This window comes from Drosophila simulans, chromosome 2L (genome assembly GCF_016746395.2).
Source record: "Drosophila simulans strain w501 chromosome 2L, Prin_Dsim_3.1, whole genome shotgun sequence".
In the NCBI taxonomy this organism is placed as follows: Eukaryota; Metazoa; Arthropoda; class Insecta; order Diptera; family Drosophilidae; genus Drosophila; species Drosophila simulans.
In genome coordinates, this window is record NC_052520.2 from 18,917,336 (window position 1) to 18,933,521 (window position 16,186).

Sequence of the window (16,186 nt, forward strand, 5' to 3'; positions counted from 1 at the left end):
GTTGAAATTTTTTTTATATAAAAATTGTTGAAAATAAAACCTAAAAAGAAAAACTAAAACACATAAGATACTGCAAATTGATGGTATTTATTACGGCCTAATGCGTACTATTTAATTGTATTTATTATTAGCATTTTAGCGTGCACAAGCAGTTTTTGCAAAAAGCAGTTTTATTTGTATTTTGTGCTTGCATAACTTTGTTTTTATGTTTATCAACTATTATTATTATTACATTTTTAAATGTTATACAACAAACGAACTACGAACACACAACATGGGACACAACACACACGATAACGACTATTTTATAACAAACTATAAACAATAGACAACAAATGTACATCTGTGCTACACGAAAATGTTGTAAAAGCCCACACAAAACACAACCCAACAACAAATGCCACAAAAACCAACTGAAAAACCATTAAAGATTTTATACTTATTCTGATAAAAAGAACCAACCAACTGTTTGCTTTATTTCGTTTTACTTTTGATTTGAATATTTCTTCTTATTTTCTAGCATTTCTAGCTTAGAATTGGTTATACTTTGATCTGAACAGATGCGATGTTGTTAACCCCCTAAGGCCGAATTTCCTTCCTTTCGATCCCCCCACACCCCCCTGAGATCTATCTGTAGTAGTGGTAAACTATTTAATCTTTATATGAATATATATGTGAATGTATGTTGATAAACAAATTGATGAATTGAGAATCTAATAGACTGTGCAACCACAAAAATGGAAAACCGATAAAAGTTTTTTAAATATATATATTTCTATATATTTAAATCTCGGGTAAGGAGCAGCAAACACAACCCGCGAGGTTGGTGGGAAAAACAAAATTATTTATACATGCATATATACCTATAAGATACAGTGTGTAACCATAGCACAGTGAGCTATCAAAACTAACTATACTAGCGTCTTATTTCCGATACTCCAGATCGATTGATATGATATGTAAACCATTTATACCGCCAATTAACTGTGCTCTAACCCAAACTTATATAACCAGAACTGGGCGTTAAGTGCCCGTGACACTTGCTTTGGTATCTCGCTCTATACATATATATATATATATATATAAATTTATAAATTTATGTATGTTAACATTGCCGATATATAGTATATGTAGTTGGGCATTTTGCGTGTGTCGCCATTTGTGATTAGTTTTTGGGCCAAAGTCTCGTGTCACCAAAGAAAAAGAAGAAAAAAAAACCGGAAAAAGAAAAGACAAGAAGGAAACAGGACGCCAAAAATGTAAGGAAAATTCTGAGATGGAAATTCAAAAGTAAAGTAACTCCACCATTTGAGTAGTGCTAAGCGTAAGTGTTGTTTAATAAATGGCAATGGCATACACGTATTATAATCGTATTATGGCTACTATTATTTTGTGATTGTTAGGAGCTCTCTATGAATGTTGAACGGAATCGAATCGAATCGAATCGAATCGAAATCGAAGCGAAATCGAAGCGAAATCGAAGCGAAATCGAAATCGAAATCGAATCGGGATCGATTCATCTACGGATCGGTCCCACTCTCTTTTTGGGATTGGTTAAGAAAAAGAGACTGTCAGGCACAAGTTACGCAGAACAGAACTAGATACTAGATGTTAGTACTAGATATGTATAGATAGGTACGAGCTACGAGCATCTTGGTGTTTGTATGTCATATCTGAGGAATCATTTTAATTGTAGTTTATATTTTTGATAAATGTTATTAAGGAACGGAACAAAATCGTAAATCAAAGTCATTTGTCTGCATTGTTGAGCATGTTTGTATGGAATTTAAATTTTGTACGAGTTCTAGTAGAAGGAAGGCAGTTCGGATTCGAAACGAGGAAGGGCAAGACAGCAGCAAACTACATACATATATGAATGGAAGGCAAATCCAAAAGTAAATTAAAATTCAAATGGCTTCGTAGAAGTGTTTTTAAGTATTATTAGTATATGCATTAGGCTACGAAGGCTCCGAACGAAAAATGCTTAAACCACTAAATTATTAACAACATACCATATAGATATATGTATGCAGCTAATTGAATAACCATTGAGTGTGTGTGTATACTTTTTGTCCTCCAGCGCCCAGCGTAAAAAAACCATCTCAGATCGGAGTTATCCTTTCGAACAGATCTGCAATCGTTTTTCGCTGGTGCCAGGACCTTTTCATTAAGTAGGACTTCAATTCTGATATTCCGTCAAATGTTTTAAGCGAATTATAGGCAAAAGATACGAGGAACAATATATATATATTTAATATACATGCTTGAGTAGTGTCTGTTTGAATGTCTGTAATTTGTACGTAACTCAACATAGCATTAATGACAAATGATCGGTTCATTCCCGCATTAGTTTCCCCTTTTTGTCGCATTTAGATGTAGGCTATCTCTACGATTAAGTAGACTAGAAATCGAGGAACAAGATACTTTATTTCGACCTTTTAGCGCTTGGTCACGAACTTCACCGAACATTCAAGTAGCAATCCAAACCAACATAACAACTAACATAAATGATAAATACCAAACAAAATAATTAACTATGACTGATTTTATACACGAATTGAAGGATTTACACAACAAATTATACACATATACATACATATATATGAATATTTATATTTATAATGTTGCTACTATATAAAACGAAACCAAAACAAAACAAGTTGAAGTTGAAGCCCCGGATTAAGTCCTGGACCTCTCCATCTGTAATACATTTTACACTTTAGGCTACTTAAAACGCTACATTCTTGTATATCTACGAGTATAAAAACTATATTTATGTGTGTGTTTAACGGCGAAAAAACCACGCCACTTAGTAGTGAACTCAACAGTTTTTTAACACTCGAAAACAACAAAATCTTAGACTGCTTCAAAAACGTAAACGTGAAAAAATATGTATATGTATATGTATGAAAAACTCTTGTGAAATAAAATGAACATAAGACTCGTTTAGGGAATTTTTCTGAACAGATTTTCCGTTTCCTTCCGCTTGTTTTCTCCCTATGCACTTGTTTAAACTGAGAAACTATAACTATAACTAAATTGACTTTAAGCCGAATGCGGACTTTCACCTTCGATGAACTAAAAAAATAAAAAACTAAAAACCAAATCTCGAAACGCGCAAGACAAACAAGAACAAGGAAAATGAATATTTTCGCTAATTTTTCTAGCTGCAAATAAAATATTTATATACATACATCCGTGAATATAATCTATAATAATAATGCATATACGCAAAGTAAGGCATATTAACTGTTTGTTGTTAGCTGCTTATTCTTCCTATTGAAGATTACGAAAAAAAAATATAAAAAAAAAAAAAACAAATTCATATCCCAAGCATTTTTGTAATTTTTAACGAAAAACGACATATTAAAAACTCTAAAAATACGCAAAAAAATGAGAATAATTTGTAAGCCGATCATTTTAAGAACAAGTTTATCTAACTTTAAATCAGAACCAAATGGGCAATGTTTAATGCAATAACTAAATAGGAAGCTTAAAAAAAACTTCGTTTTATAACACTTTTTTCTTAGAAGTGCTTATTATTTTAAAGTGGAACTGCGTTTGGTAACCTTTTATCTTTAAATATATAATTTCTATGCATTTATCCCTCCATCCAATGTAAGATTCATATTTTTTACATGAAAACATTTGATTTATTTACTTTTTAATTTCATTTCTTGCAGTATTGCACAAATTGCACAGCAACATCAATGAAACCAGCAAGAGCTTCTTGGCAGACAGAATACAGCAACATTTCATTTGAAATAGCAAAACGAAAGAAACGAACTATTATTAATCAATCACCAAACAAACATTCCCCAAACAATTGTGTTATGTTAATGAATTTGTTGTTGAAGAAAGGAAGTACGAAGGAATGTAATGTAAGGGCGATGCATGGACAAGTTTACGTTACGCAATTATTTTAAATCAATTTCGGGACTCAAAAATTATATAAATATTAATGTATTTGCAATTAGTGTAAATGAGTCTCTACGGTCGAACCGCACACAAAGAATTCACACACACAGACACGAATCAACGTTGCTAAATCATTGAAATATGCATAAATGTTAGCTCATCTTAATCATAATCGATCATTCAGCATAGATTTTAATATTTATAACGCTATATAGTGCAACTAAGCCGATCATGGTATCATCATCTAGTCATCATGCATACATATATGTATTTTTATAATTAATTATTATTAATATTAAATAAAAAACAAAAACCAAAACCAAAATGAAACAGAAAATGAAAAGGAACACCAATCTAATGTTAAATGTCGTTATAATTAAGTTTTCTTTGTATACACATATATATTATGTTTAGCTAACGATTTACCAATTACCAATTTTCCGTGTAAGGATTGATTTTTATGTCTCCCCGCAATTTGAATTTCTCGCTAAAGCCAAGTTGAATTTTAACCTACACTAAAAAAAAAAAGAAAAAAAACGAGTGAATACAGGGTGTTGCTTAAATGGCTTTCATATACTACGTTGTCATATGAAACTAAGACATTTTATCAGCTAAAGTAATAAAAGTAATATGTTTTCTTTATGGTTAATTGTTTACACTGTACGTTCAGTTACAAATCGTATATTTCGCTCAAATTTTGTTTTACACTTAAGATAAATACAAATAAAAAAAGAAAATCAATGAAAAAAAAATGTTAAAGCAAATGACAAGAAAATGTGGAAAATATGGACTGACAAGCAAATAATGTATATCATTGAGGGTTGGCATTTTTATTCAACACTTATATAAATATAAAGAAAATCTATATTACACGTAGACTTTGTCAGGACATTCTCAGCTGTTTCGAACGGGGAAATTGTTAACTTTTTGCGTTGAAATGAAAAAAGGAAAATAAAATAAAAGAAAGGAAAGGAAATATATACACGCCCACCAAATGCATACTATATGCCATATACTGTTTCTAACATGCATACAAAGATTTAACCACAGTGCAGAGCAATTACCATTCGGTTTAAGTTTGTAACTGACTTAACTTACTGCCAGGATCAGCTCAGCTCGGCTCCTCAGATACCCTGCATGATACTCACTCAATCAGTCAGTCAGTCACTCAATCACTCACTCACTCCGTCAGTCAGTCACTCAATCATCCAGTCATTCACTAATCCATCTTTCCCGCAAATCCAGCACAATTAAATGTAATGAACCAGTAAACCAAGCCACTTTTTTGAGAAAACGAAACCGGAAAGGCATTTAACTTGAATCTTCAACATTTTTGAGCACAACCAACACTGTTTTTTTGAATTACATTTAGACTCGTCAAGAAGAAAATTAAAATGTAATCATAGTCGTACTTAATTGAATACGATGTAATTGAATGTGAACGTTATTAACTCATTAACTATTATTACTAACTAAGATTCCAACTGTATGCGCATTTTATATATAAACCTATATATATAAAACATTAAGGCAAACCCAAGATAACAACTCATTAATGTAATGTGTAAGAGAAACAAAAGGTACTTACGGTAAATTATATATGAATATTTTTATACATGTGGGAAACGTAAAACAGAGAACAAATCATAATAATTTATTAAAAGCTGAAATTTGCTAGCTAGAGTGGCGAGTTCGGGAACACACCTATTTGAAATTGATATGACGACAGATTTTAAACTGTGCTCAAAATGGCAAATCCAATGGCAAAGTCGACAGCGTCAGCGAGAATTTTTGAAATATAATATGAGAAGGAAATAAAAGTCTTTTTAATGCTTAGGGGCCACAATTTTCGAAGTAATTAAAAAATGAAGAAAAAAAAAAACATGAAATTATTATTATATTAAAATACGGTATTAATTAACATTTAAAAAATGTTGTGTAACATTAATATTAAACCAACCAACAAGAACAACCAGCAACAACAATTGTATTGTAAGAATTTCTATTTCCATTAAACAACAATAAAATTATTTTGTTTTTAAATAACTCGAATGCGTTTTATTATTCGATCAGTGAGTTTTGGCAAGTTTTTGCTACTTGGCAATGACTTAAATGACTTTCTTACATAATATATTTAGATCTTTGTTTGGAAAATTTGAGATTGCACATTCCTATCTGATGCCAGCTTAAAGGTAAAATATATTATGATTATTATGCTAATTTTCTGTTGTTCCTTTTGGTAGCTTTTGAGTCCTGAAAAAAAGTCATTTAAATAAATGGAATAAACTAGACTTTCTTTACTGCAACTCACATAACGCGAAGTTCCTCCAACGTTGGAACATTGAGGCGAGAGGGCAGCCGTGCTCCATCCTCCTGTTGAACTTCCTGCGGATGCTTCTTGAGCTTGTGCGACCGGCAATTGGCATTGCAGGCAAAGGACTTGCCACAGTAGTTGCAAACGTACGGTCGCAGCCCCGTGTGGCTCAGCAGGTGGGTCTTGAGCGTCTTCGAACGCTTGAAGAGAGCGCCGCAGACATCACACTTCAGGCGCCGCTCCTCGGTGTGCACGACCTTGTGCATGTTCCAGGTGCGACGCGTTTGCAGCTTCTTGCCGCAAATGTTGCACACGAAACTGGGCTCCGCATGGATTTGGTAGTGGGCCTTCAGACGAGCCCGATTCTTAAAGCCCGCCTTGCAGACGGTGCACTCGAAGGGACGGCTTTCCGTGTGAACCAGCTTGTGTTCATTTAGTGCTGTAATTGTCTTCAGTTGCTTGCCGCAACTATCGCAGATATATGGCTTGACATTCTGGTGTATGCCCTCCTTGTGGAGCTTCAGCGCCGTGGCGGAGGATAGCGTTTTGTTGCAAATATCACAGGTTGTTGTTGTTTTGTCCACTTTAACGCGCCGCTCGATCCTGCGGCACTCGCGCTCCAAGTGTTTCTCGTATGAAGCGCGATTTCTGTAGACCTTGCCACATTTCTCGCAGTCCATGCGACCCCGTTTGGCCTTCTCCTCAGCAGTTGATTCCGGAGCATTTGGTGTGGCTGCCACAGCGACGAGATCCATTCGCTGGCCATCTACGGGCAGGAAATCGGCGTCACCATCACAGCTGTCAAGCATTTCTGACTTGACATCGTTCTCGATTGAGACCGGAGAGATTGTGCTGCCGACGCGCGGTTGCGATAGTTCCTCCTGAGGCAGTTCGTCTAGCACATCCTCAATGTCCAGTTGACTTGTGTTCTTTTCCAGCAGAATGGGACCTATGTCGATGAATTCCTGCTTGGGTATCTCCATTCCTACGATCTTTTTGGTTTGAAATAAGTGGGTTGTTGATTCCCTTTCCGATATTTCCATTTCTTGGTTGCCTGCATCCGGCATAGGAAACTCCTGTAATAACTGAGCGGGTTTTTGATAAACATTATCGGATTCCATTTCTACAGCAGGGATGGGCTTTATTATGTGCGTCCAGTCGTCATCGCACAGTCCAAACTGCTGACGCAGTGCAGCCACGTCCATTTCCTGGTCCCCATCTGTTTCTGTGCGCCGCAGGACCTCAAAGATCTCCTGCACTTTGGTCACATGCTCTGCAAAATCGATTAGTTCGCTGATAAGCGTATAGCACTCCGTGCACAGAACGCTGCTTAGCTCGTCCTCCAGTTGCATCTGGCGAAGAAATACATATTGCACATTAAATTTACGGAAGCATATGTTTCACCACTTACTTGCACTTCGAAGTACTTGCGAATGGCCATTATCAAGACATTGTCCCAGTTTCCTTGGGAATTTGCATTCATTTGCACCTTCACATTGCCATGGGCGTCGTCCTTGGCGCACAGGCGACACCAGTTCAGCCAGTGGCTGCCGTCAGTCATCTTGGCAATAGAACCAAGTGGTCTTATGGGACACCTTATCGCCGAGAATTAGCAGTTTAATTGTTTACTTTTAGTCCAGATTTGATTATTGTTCGGTGCAGTGTGACCAGATACAATTTGTCGCACTCAGTCCATGGGAAATTCTTAACGGCATTTTCGCTTAACCCTTATGTTATACACAACACCCAATAAGACCCATCCCTACAGACCGTCGATTGAAATTTAGTTATTTTTGAAATTTGCTAGCAAATGAACAACTCAATTCTCGTCAATACCAACTATTTTTAAATATTAAATTCACCTTCCCCATGCTTACCTATTTATAATCTTAAAACTAAAAACTGTTTTTCTGTGTTTGACCACTAAATGAATACAGAATCTAAAAAACCAATTTGTTCGTTTGGGGTATCTGTTAGTTTATTTCAGTTTTTAGCTGTAGACTTGTTTAATAATTTTGGAGATGATCAGCAACGGCATCCAGGGCTGCTACTGCATCCCGGAATGCAACTACGTCGGCAACATGGCACTGCAGCAGTTCCCGTCCAGCAGTTGAAACAAAAGTTCGTGCACTGGATGCAGGAGGGCAGGTTGCAGCAGCCTCCAGGATTGCAGCACATATTGGATTGGATTTAGATATTTGGGTGGAAGTCAACGGAAGAAGGAGAACCCACAAAGTAAACAAGGATCACGGATACGCACTCACTCGGAACCGAAACGAGAATATTGTCTGGAAAATGTGGTAAAATTGAGATTTAGATGAATTTTATGTAAAACATATTTAGAATATTCGTTGTAGACTGACCACGACAACAAATTTAGTTCCAAAAGGTGTTGGTCATTGGGATTTCCTGTTCCTGTGTTACTTTAGATGTGTTCAAACCGAGGCTGGGGGAAAGAATGAATGTGATCCCTTCTCGACATTTGGCAGCTCCAAAACTGTTGACAGATGTTCAATTCAAAGACTACTAGATTGCCTGTAAATTTGTACCTTTGAATATCTCTAGATATTGTGACAGTCAAGGAAACCACCGACTTAATTTAAAACAACGAACTTGTAAAGCTTGACATTTCAGCCCCTGTTACCGGCAGACAACGTAGTGACGAAGCGCACTGGGAGGATGTGCGAAGGAGTCACGAAGTTGTAGTTGTACGACCATAAGATTAAACCATTCCTAAATTATAAACTATACTGCTTCCGAATGAAAATATCAATATTGAGATCGTTTTCGTCTCGAAATCAAGAAGGTATTCATATTTATTGACAAGCTATTAACATTTATTAAATTCGTTTATTGGGACATCTTGTGTATCTACGAGTGTTTCAGGTACAATATTGTTGGACTTGTTTCGGCACCTGGCTCATCCCCACTTCAGCAACAGCCTCTTGGACCGCAGGGCATAAATGAGCACTGGATGTAGGCTGGGGTGCAGGGCACACAGCAGAGTTCCACGCAGCAGTTGTAGCATCCGCCGCAGGGATCGCAGCAGCGAGGTCCACAGGGTCCGCAACACATGATCTTCCAAGAAAAAGGAAAGCTAAGAATCAGTCATATAAATTGTTTTCACTTACGATTTTATTTTGCCTTGGGAAAAGCGTTCAGGGTATCCTAATTTCCTTCTAAAAGGGCAGCTAAATGGACTTTAAACCCAAATTAGATTGTTCTCTTTGCAATGTAAGCTAAAAACTTACATTCGGCCTATTTACAGAAATAGGATATTAGAAACAACAAAATAGGTACCGGAAAACGTAAGACACAAACTATTTTCAAAGGTGTTAACACATCGAAATTTGGAATACGAATGGAAAATTCATTTCGCTTAGTCTGTTACGGGGAAATGTAAAGTGACATGAAAATGCAAAGCCAATATGACTATAGAAATTTAGAAAAATTTATCAAGATACATAAACCAAATAATAGAATAATTCTTTGTATATGCAACAACCACTGATCAAAGGTAAAAAAATAGGGGTAAAAACCGTGTGGAACTAGTTATTGTAATGACGAACTTTAAACTAACTAACAGACAAATGAATAAGTAAATTTTAGATATTGTATATCCTTAGTTGAATAAATAACCTTTTTTTCACACATAAGTTGATATCAGCAATTTTGTGTGTTGAGGTGCGATCGTTACTAGTTTCTAGTATGTAAGTTGAATCTTACCTGGAAATCTTTTTAATTCCTGCATTGATTACAAGGTATTGAAAATACATACATATATTATTGTTGATAAAAGAAAAATAACAAGTATTGAGTGTTGAATTATAAATTATTATCAATTAACCGGCTTTCGAAGCTTCGACGGCGGGACTCCACTGTGGATAATCGATTTGGGTGGCTGCCTCGTATTCCTGCACCAAGCAGTCAACCGTGTCCCGTGCGATGTCCAGTTCGGTCAGGTCGTCCTGGAACATGGATTCGCGGCGAAAGTTGTCGAGGAAGGCGTTGCGCTTCCTCAGCTTATCGTACTGGGCCAAGGCCCTCTTGAAGAGCGAACTGATTCCCGTGTGATTGGCCATCATCAATCCGGATACCTTGTGGGCCGACTGGACGTAGGGAGAGCTGCGCGGCAGAGCCACTTGGATGCTGGCCGGACCCCATGGTATGAAATTGGCCAGCTTTCGCTCGCGGATGCGCTGCAACGACTTGTGCACCTGGGATGGATCCACCTCGCCCTGGATGATGTTCAGTATGGAGACGAAGCACTGGCGGCTCTGTTTGTCCGTCAGGGCGGAAACCATCATGTTCTTCGGCTGCAGAAGGCGACGCATCACATCCAACACGGTGGTCTTTCGAACGCTTGTCTTGGTCTGAAAGTGGTTGTCTCTTTTTATTTGCAATTCCATTAATGTATCATCATACCTCGCAGTCCGACATCAGTGGAGTATATCCCGTCATCAGAAAGTGCAGCTGGGGCGTGGGAATGAGCGAGGCGGTCAGACCGATGAGGTTGTTGTTCATGTACGAGGGATATCGCAGGGTGGTAGTGCTCAGACTCATGATGGTGGACACCAGATTGTTGATCTGCGTAAAGGTGGGCGTCTGGATGTGCAATCTTTCGGTGGCGATGCGGTTCAGTGCGGTATTATCCAGCACCACCACACTGTCCGCGCACTTGGTCAACCGCTTCAGGGTAAGGATCGAGTTATATGGCTGCACAACCACGTCGCTGATCTCGTCCTGATTGGGAAAAACGCTGTACGTCTGTATGAGCTTCTTGGGAAAGCGTTCGGATAGCCGTTCCAGGACATATGAGCCCATTCCGGATCCCGTTCCGCCGGCTATAGAGTGGCAGAGCACGAATCCCTCCAGCGAATCGCTGCCATCGGCCTCGCGGTCCAGGATGTCAAACACCTCCTCCTGCACCTTCTCACCCTGGCTAAAGCCGGAGGCCCAGTTGTTTCCTGCTCCACCGCCGTGCTTGGAGAGGAACACATTCTCCTGGTTATATAACTGCAAAAGGGAAAGACATATTCATCCAATCCGATTTAAGAACACAAGTTTCCGCACTGACCTTGGAGTACGGAGAGGTCATGATGTTGTTAATGACCCTGGGTTCCAAGTCTATGAGAACGGCCCGCGGTATGTAATGGTTGTCGTCCGCCTGGTAAAAGAACACATCCTTGCGATCCTGTCCATCGGTGGCGAAGTCCTCAAGGACGCCATCCGGGGAGATGCCGTGCTCCAGGCACAATCTCTTCCAGAACTCGAAACCAACTGTGGAATGCAGTGATCCCGATCAAAGCGGAGCTTCTCTTAACTTCGATTTCGACTTGGATAACTTACTTTGGTTGCCACATTGGCCCAATTGAAGGGTTATAATCTCGCTGGGCATTTTGCTTGAATTGTAGCTTAGTCAATTTTGCTTCTTTCTCAGCAAATCATAACTGTGCATGTGGAGATGGAAATGGAAGCCATTAATATCGATATACAAGAAGTACAAAAACAGTAAGTTTTTACCTATTTCCTTTACTATTCATTATTATTTATTTAATGTTTTCGGGTTTATAGAAAATACTTAGAATTAAGATTTACTCAATGTTTGCAAATACTTAGGTTCAAAAATAATTAGCCATATTTATATATTTTTTAGGTTTTTATTTATATAGAACTTTAACTGTTATTTTTTAAATTTAAATTACTAGCTTTTTCAATTGCACAGCACACCCTGTGGCTGCGAGTAACGGTTCTTTGGGAGTCGTTATTTTCGGAGAACCGCGCAACGTGCACACTGGCAGGCTGATTGAAAAAATTCGTTGCAAATGTTTATGTACAAATATTGAATAAAAATCAAAAATGCTGCGGCAGGAGAACTTGGCGGCCAACTTCTGCGGTCTCCTGGCCAGCCAGGGCTATAAAGGTAAGTTCGTACTTCACCAATTTACTCAGAGCCTCATGGATGTCCGTAAAAATCGCAGAGAAGGCAAACGAGTGGCGCATTTTGGGCCAGGAACAGGATGGATCTCTGCTCACGTCCTGGATATTCGAGTACGCGGACGAGGATCAGCGCAAGGAGACGTGCATTGGCCACTTCCACGCCACAAAAAAGCAGCTGCGACTCCTTTGGACCCTCGACAATTGCCGTGAGATCGTCCAGGCAACGATTAACAGCAGTGTCACCTTGCTGTCCTTCGTGGAGAAAACGGAGGGCAAGCTCTATCAGGCCTTTGTCGTGGAGGTAAGGAGCTCCGAAGGTGGCACGGCCACGCCCCTCAACTCGGAGCCCACCGCCCGCCAGATGATGACGCAGTTCCTGTGGCGCGTCGAGAGTGCCACGCGCACCTGCTGGCAGGACAAGCTACTGGTGCTCACCCACGAGGAATGTAGGTGTCATGTATATGTCATTATCCGCATATAACTCCTATTCTCTTACCTTTTTTCCTAGCCATCAAGCAGTTCAGCTGCGTGGTTAAGCAGAGCTCCACCACAAGCTCGACTGGCGGAGGCGAGGGCAGCGCTTGGCGGCTAGACACCAGCATACTGACCTACGAAACGCTGGCCAGGAACTTTAGCTGGGCCCAGTGGGATCCCGAGTGCCAGGCCCTCTACTACATTCACTTGAAGCCTAAGGCCAAGAGCCTCAGTCTGCTGGACGAGAGGGAGGAGGCCGGCGAGCAGACCACTCCCACTTTGAGCCCCACGCTTTCCGCCTTTCAGTTCAACGAAAAGCAGCCCACGGAAACAGTGGTATGTGCATTAGATTAGGGTGTTACATATCGGTGTAGTTACATATTTCTATTGCAGCTTAATATACCCCTCAATTTGCCGAAGCTGCCCAGTGGCTCCAAAGAGGAATCTCCAAGCTACGATGACGATGCGGTTCCCTTGCGCGTGCACGATAGTTCGCTAAATCTCATCATACTGGCGGACACCTCGGGCATGTTTTTCGTCTGCCACTACTATCTGTACCAGCCGATGCAGTCGGAGCAGAAGGACGTGCACTTTGCCTACTCGGTGACTTTGCTTCACCACGGCTGTGTGGTGCACTGCGTCATGCCCGGCGTGCCGTGGCAAAAGGCCCGTCTGCTGAGGCCAACATTTGCGCTCCACGGCCAGCATCACCTGCTGGTGTCGTCTGCCTTTTTTGTCCACCTCTTGGACGTGGGACTGCAGCACGAACCAAACTGCCATATCGTGTGTGCAGCCCACAATCGAAGTCCCGATATCACGCAGCTAGTGCCTTTGCGAAAGTGGGGAGCCCTGGCGTACGATGCGGCCACCTTGGATCTGGTCTCGTTAACCGTGCCCAAATCTCATTTGATAGAGGCTTTCCGCAATGACAGTTCGCTGGACAATAGAATCAGCATTATCCACTACTTCCTTTTGCACTCGAACGATATGGATGTGTTGGCCGAGCTACTGAACAATATCTTGGAACGGCCGCTCTCTTTGGACACGGTGGCTCTGCTGAAGGAGGCTCTTGTGGCTGGCAGCTATGCGGCTGCTGTTCGTGGACTACCAGAGGATGCCAAGCCACTGATGCGACTACTGCCATTGACCACTGCCTCAGCCTCGCGACCAATTCACGCAAAGGTAGCCGATATAAGCGTGGGTCTCTCCCACGAAACCCTGCACAATACCAGCATGATGCTGCTCTCGCCACAGCAGCGCCTCTCACCTTATCGCACGGACATCTGGACTCGATTGTGGGACCTTCTCAACGAGTCTGCCAAGCAGGAGCAGCCTAGATTCAGTGCTGAGCAGGTGACGGAGAAGTTGATCTTTAGTTTGGCCTGCTACCAGCCGGAGGCTCTGTCCAGATGCACCACGCCACTTTCGCCAGACGCGGGCACCGGTGGATTTGGTGACTACAGCAGCGGAAGTGCTTTTCCATTCAGCAACGAGGTGCTGCCCTTTATCGAACTGGAGGGATGCACAGCCAGCAAGCAGGAGCACGTCATTTCTGTGGTGAGTAGCTGCGCAATCTTGAGGTATCATTTTGATTAAAGCTACGAAACTTACAGTATCTGCGCGAGCTGAGCGTTCACCTGGTGAAGCACACCTCAAAGCCCAACACTGGCTTCCGCTGGCTGAAGGAGACCTTTTTCGAGCGCTCCCAGGCTCCAGCTCATGTGCATGCGGTGGCCTCGCAGTTCGTTTCCGCGCAGCTGGAACTCTCGCGGGCTCTTTGCTCTCTGGTTTGTCGAGCTGCGGGCCTAGATGCGCGCATGGAGACCTCGAGGGGCTTTCAGTTGATGTGAGTTGTTGATGATTTCATATCTGATCACTTTTCACTGACTTCCCTAATGATTGCAGTGACCAAATGGCTGCCAATCAACAGCACTCTCTGTTTCTAATCCTCGAGCGGTATTGCCTGGCTGTGGAGTCGATTGCTTTTCCCCTGCCCGAGGGTTTCTCCTCGTTCTTCACCTACTTGGGCTATCGGGCGCTGGGCTATGATATGTTCCTGCAGTATGTGGAGAATCATGTGTTCGAACTGCAAGTGGATGTGATGAAGGCCATTGTTTTCGGTTTGTTAAAAATATATATACTTATTTTGAACTGGCATAATGTATTCCTCCAGATATTGAAGATTCCCCACTGGGCATTGAGCGGAAGCTGTCACTTCTGTCGGCTCTGCCCAAGCAGCGTGCTCAAAGGTTACTCAAATGCTGGCAGCATCCGGACAGCCTTATGATCCGCGGACGGGAGCATGCGGCCAACATTCTGTCGGGTCAGCAGCAGGAGGCGTTGCACCAGCAGCGACCCACTGCCTGCGTGAATCAATCGCGGAATAATGCGCGGAGCGGTAAGAGCTAGTTTGGTTAGCCCGCCATGAACACCTTAACTTTTCATTTGTACACTCTTCACCCCCACACATCTCGTCCAGCTTTGGGCAAGCCCAACACTGTGGTTTGCCACTCGCTGCTTTTGGTTTTTCTGCTTTTCATTCTAACCACGGTCGTCCTGAGCATATCGAGCTATGTGTTCAGGCAGCGCCCGCTCACCTGGTAGAAACCATTCCCATCGCTGACCGGTGGTAAGAAATGCTGTTCAGTGTTCGCCAGTCGTTGTCCCATTTGCACCTTTTTGTTTCTTGTTATCTATCCTAACATAGCCAGCTCTCTAATGACCAGTTGTTGGTACTCTTGCAGATCTAACTGCCGAAGCCCTTTCGCCACTGGACTCCTTTCTGGACCTGCTGACTGCGAAGGCCAGTCTAAACGAATTGGACTACAATCTGCTTATTGAAACCACACTTAGCTCCATCGATCAGCTGAAACTGGAGGCTTGAATTTAATGTTAAGAGTAACTAATGAAGTATTGTGTCAAATTATCAAGTACTTTGATCCATCCGAGGCCAGTTTGCAAATATTCCAAAGATTTGATTTGTCAAATGTATTAGTTAAGATTTTCGTCGTGCAGCTTTGATTTTTGTTAGGGTTCTGTGTGCTTTTAGTATTAGTTTTCTGTTCCTATTATTTGTGTAACGACTGATACACATTCCAAGTCTGTAGTTATAAACTATTTATGTTGTTAATTGATGTACCTAAAATCATGTACGTATTTATTTATTCTGTACCTATTTATTTTATGCTTCTGTCTCTCTTTCTATAATAAACTAACGATTTATAAAGTGAAAATTGTCGTAATGGTGTTTTTGGAAAAAGAAAAAGTTAAATGGGTAAAATAATATTAAATATATTAGGAAGTTTGTAGGTCTATTATCTAAACTTTAGATGAACGTGACTTATTTTGTTCAGTTAATTTAATAAAGTATATCGAACAGTATGCCAGTTTTGGTATTTAGCCAATTGGATGTTCGATGAGGTTGAAGGAAGTGCAACATCGAACCGCAACCGAGTTCGAGCTTCCAACACGACTGTTATACGGGTTCCAGCCTTCTGGTTCCACAGAACAAGTCCACGAGCGCCACACACAGTCCACGGT

At 40.9% G+C, this 16,186-nt stretch overlaps 6 protein-coding genes across 13 annotated transcripts in view; 2 read left to right on the forward strand and 4 right to left on the reverse strand.

Moving 5' to 3' along the window:
• LOC27209277 (brain tumor protein) overlaps positions 1-5,964 on the forward strand; it is a 38,630-nt gene extending 32,666 nt beyond the window's left edge. For all 7 annotated transcript variants that reach the window (XM_044923587.1, XM_044923584.1, XM_044923591.1 and 4 more), the window contains one exon: positions 3,684-5,964. In XM_044923587.1, the coding sequence (XP_044779522.1) occupies positions 3,684-3,763 (80 nt within the window). In that variant the 3' untranslated portion in view covers positions 3,764-5,964. The remainder of the gene's footprint in view (positions 1-3,683) is intronic.
• Positions 5,946-7,934, reverse strand: LOC6732786 (zinc finger protein 616). The gene is made up of 3 exons (XM_016178099.3): positions 7,644-7,934; positions 6,230-7,584; positions 5,946-6,171 (listed from the first exon to the last, which is right to left on the reverse strand). The coding sequence occupies exons 1-3, from the start codon at positions 7,791-7,793 to the stop codon at positions 6,135-6,137; spliced, it is 1,542 nt and encodes a 513-aa protein (XP_016025498.1). The 5' UTR covers positions 7,794-7,934; the 3' UTR covers positions 5,946-6,134.
• Positions 7,935-8,188: 254 nt separating this feature from the next.
• LOC27207238 lies at positions 8,189-8,751 on the reverse strand. The gene is made up of 2 exons (XM_016182962.3): positions 8,596-8,751; positions 8,189-8,520 (listed from the first exon to the last, which is right to left on the reverse strand). Exon 2 carries the CDS (start codon positions 8,408-8,410, stop codon positions 8,258-8,260), a length of 153 nt encoding a protein of 50 aa, XP_016025499.1. The 5' UTR covers positions 8,411-8,520; positions 8,596-8,751; the 3' UTR covers positions 8,189-8,257.
• A 311-nt stretch (positions 8,752-9,062) lies between these two features.
• On the reverse strand, positions 9,063-9,307 carry LOC120285782 (male-specific sperm protein Mst84Dd). The gene has a single exon (XM_044923594.1). It carries the CDS (start codon positions 9,305-9,307, stop codon positions 9,164-9,166), a length of 144 nt encoding a protein of 47 aa, XP_044779529.1. The 3' UTR covers positions 9,063-9,163.
• A 68-nt stretch (positions 9,308-9,375) lies between these two features.
• Positions 9,376-11,727, reverse strand: LOC6732787 (tubulin gamma-2 chain). Its single transcript, XM_016178098.3, has 5 exons — positions 11,582-11,727; positions 11,310-11,512; positions 10,658-11,248; positions 9,484-10,605; positions 9,376-9,432 (listed from the first exon to the last, which is right to left on the reverse strand). Exons 1-4 carry the CDS (start codon positions 11,628-11,630, stop codon positions 10,075-10,077), a joined length of 1,374 nt encoding a protein of 457 aa, XP_016025500.1. The 5' UTR covers positions 11,631-11,727; the 3' UTR covers positions 9,376-9,432; positions 9,484-10,074.
• Positions 11,728-11,978: 251 nt separating this feature from the next.
• On the forward strand, positions 11,979-16,027 carry LOC6732788 (protein pigeon). Of its 2 annotated transcripts, XM_016180376.2 has the most exons (9): positions 11,979-12,155; positions 12,214-12,618; positions 12,681-12,982; positions 13,040-14,203; positions 14,260-14,492; positions 14,552-14,766; positions 14,820-15,044; positions 15,126-15,275; positions 15,391-15,532. In XM_016180376.2, the coding sequence occupies exons 1-8, from the start codon at positions 12,092-12,094 to the stop codon at positions 15,248-15,250; spliced, it is 2,733 nt and encodes a 910-aa protein (XP_016025501.1). In that variant the 5' UTR covers positions 11,979-12,091; the 3' UTR covers positions 15,251-15,275; positions 15,391-15,532. The 2 variants fall into 2 exon arrangements, with proteins under 2 accessions (XP_016025501.1, XP_002079901.2); XM_002079865.4 differs by lacking the exon at positions 15,126-15,275 and having other exon boundaries at positions 11,980-12,155; positions 15,391-16,027.
• The last annotated feature ends 159 nt before the right edge of the window (positions 16,028-16,186 follow it).

Coding starts and splice junctions, on each gene's coding strand:
- LOC6732786 (XM_016178099.3), bottom strand. CDS start 7,793: ATGACTGACGGCAGCCACTGGCTGAACTGGTGTCGCCTGTGCGCCAAG. Junction 7,585..7,643: donor GCAAGTACTTCGAAGTGCAA/GTAAGTGGTGAA, acceptor TTTCTTCGCCAG/ATGCAACTGGAGGACGAGCT. Junction 6,172..6,229: donor TTGGAGGAACTTCGCGTTAT/GTGAGTTGCAGT, acceptor ACTTTTTTTCAG/GACTCAAAAGCTACCAAAAG.
- LOC27207238 (XM_016182962.3), bottom strand. CDS start 8,410: ATGTGCTGCAATCCTGGAGGCTGCTGCAACCTGCCCTCCTGCATCCAG.
- LOC120285782 (XM_044923594.1), bottom strand. CDS start 9,307: ATGTGTTGCGGACCCTGTGGACCTCGCTGCTGCGATCCCTGCGGCGGA.
- LOC6732787 (XM_016178098.3), bottom strand. CDS start 11,630: ATGCCCAGCGAGATTATAACCCTTCAATTGGGCCAATGTGGCAACCAA. Junction 11,513..11,581: donor GGGCCAATGTGGCAACCAAA/GTAAGTTATCCA, acceptor TGCATTCCACAG/TTGGTTTCGAGTTCTGGAAG. Junction 10,606..10,657: donor CACTGATGTCGGACTGCGAG/GTATGATGATAC, acceptor AACCACTTTCAG/ACCAAGACAAGCGTTCGAAA.
- LOC6732788 (XM_002079865.4), top strand. CDS start 12,092: ATGCTGCGGCAGGAGAACTTGGCGGCCAACTTCTGCGGTCTCCTGGCC. Junction 12,156..12,213: donor GGCCAGCCAGGGCTATAAAG/GTAAGTTCGTAC, acceptor TAAAAATCGCAG/AGAAGGCAAACGAGTGGCGC. Junction 14,204..14,259: donor AGGAGCACGTCATTTCTGTG/GTGAGTAGCTGC, acceptor CGAAACTTACAG/TATCTGCGCGAGCTGAGCGT.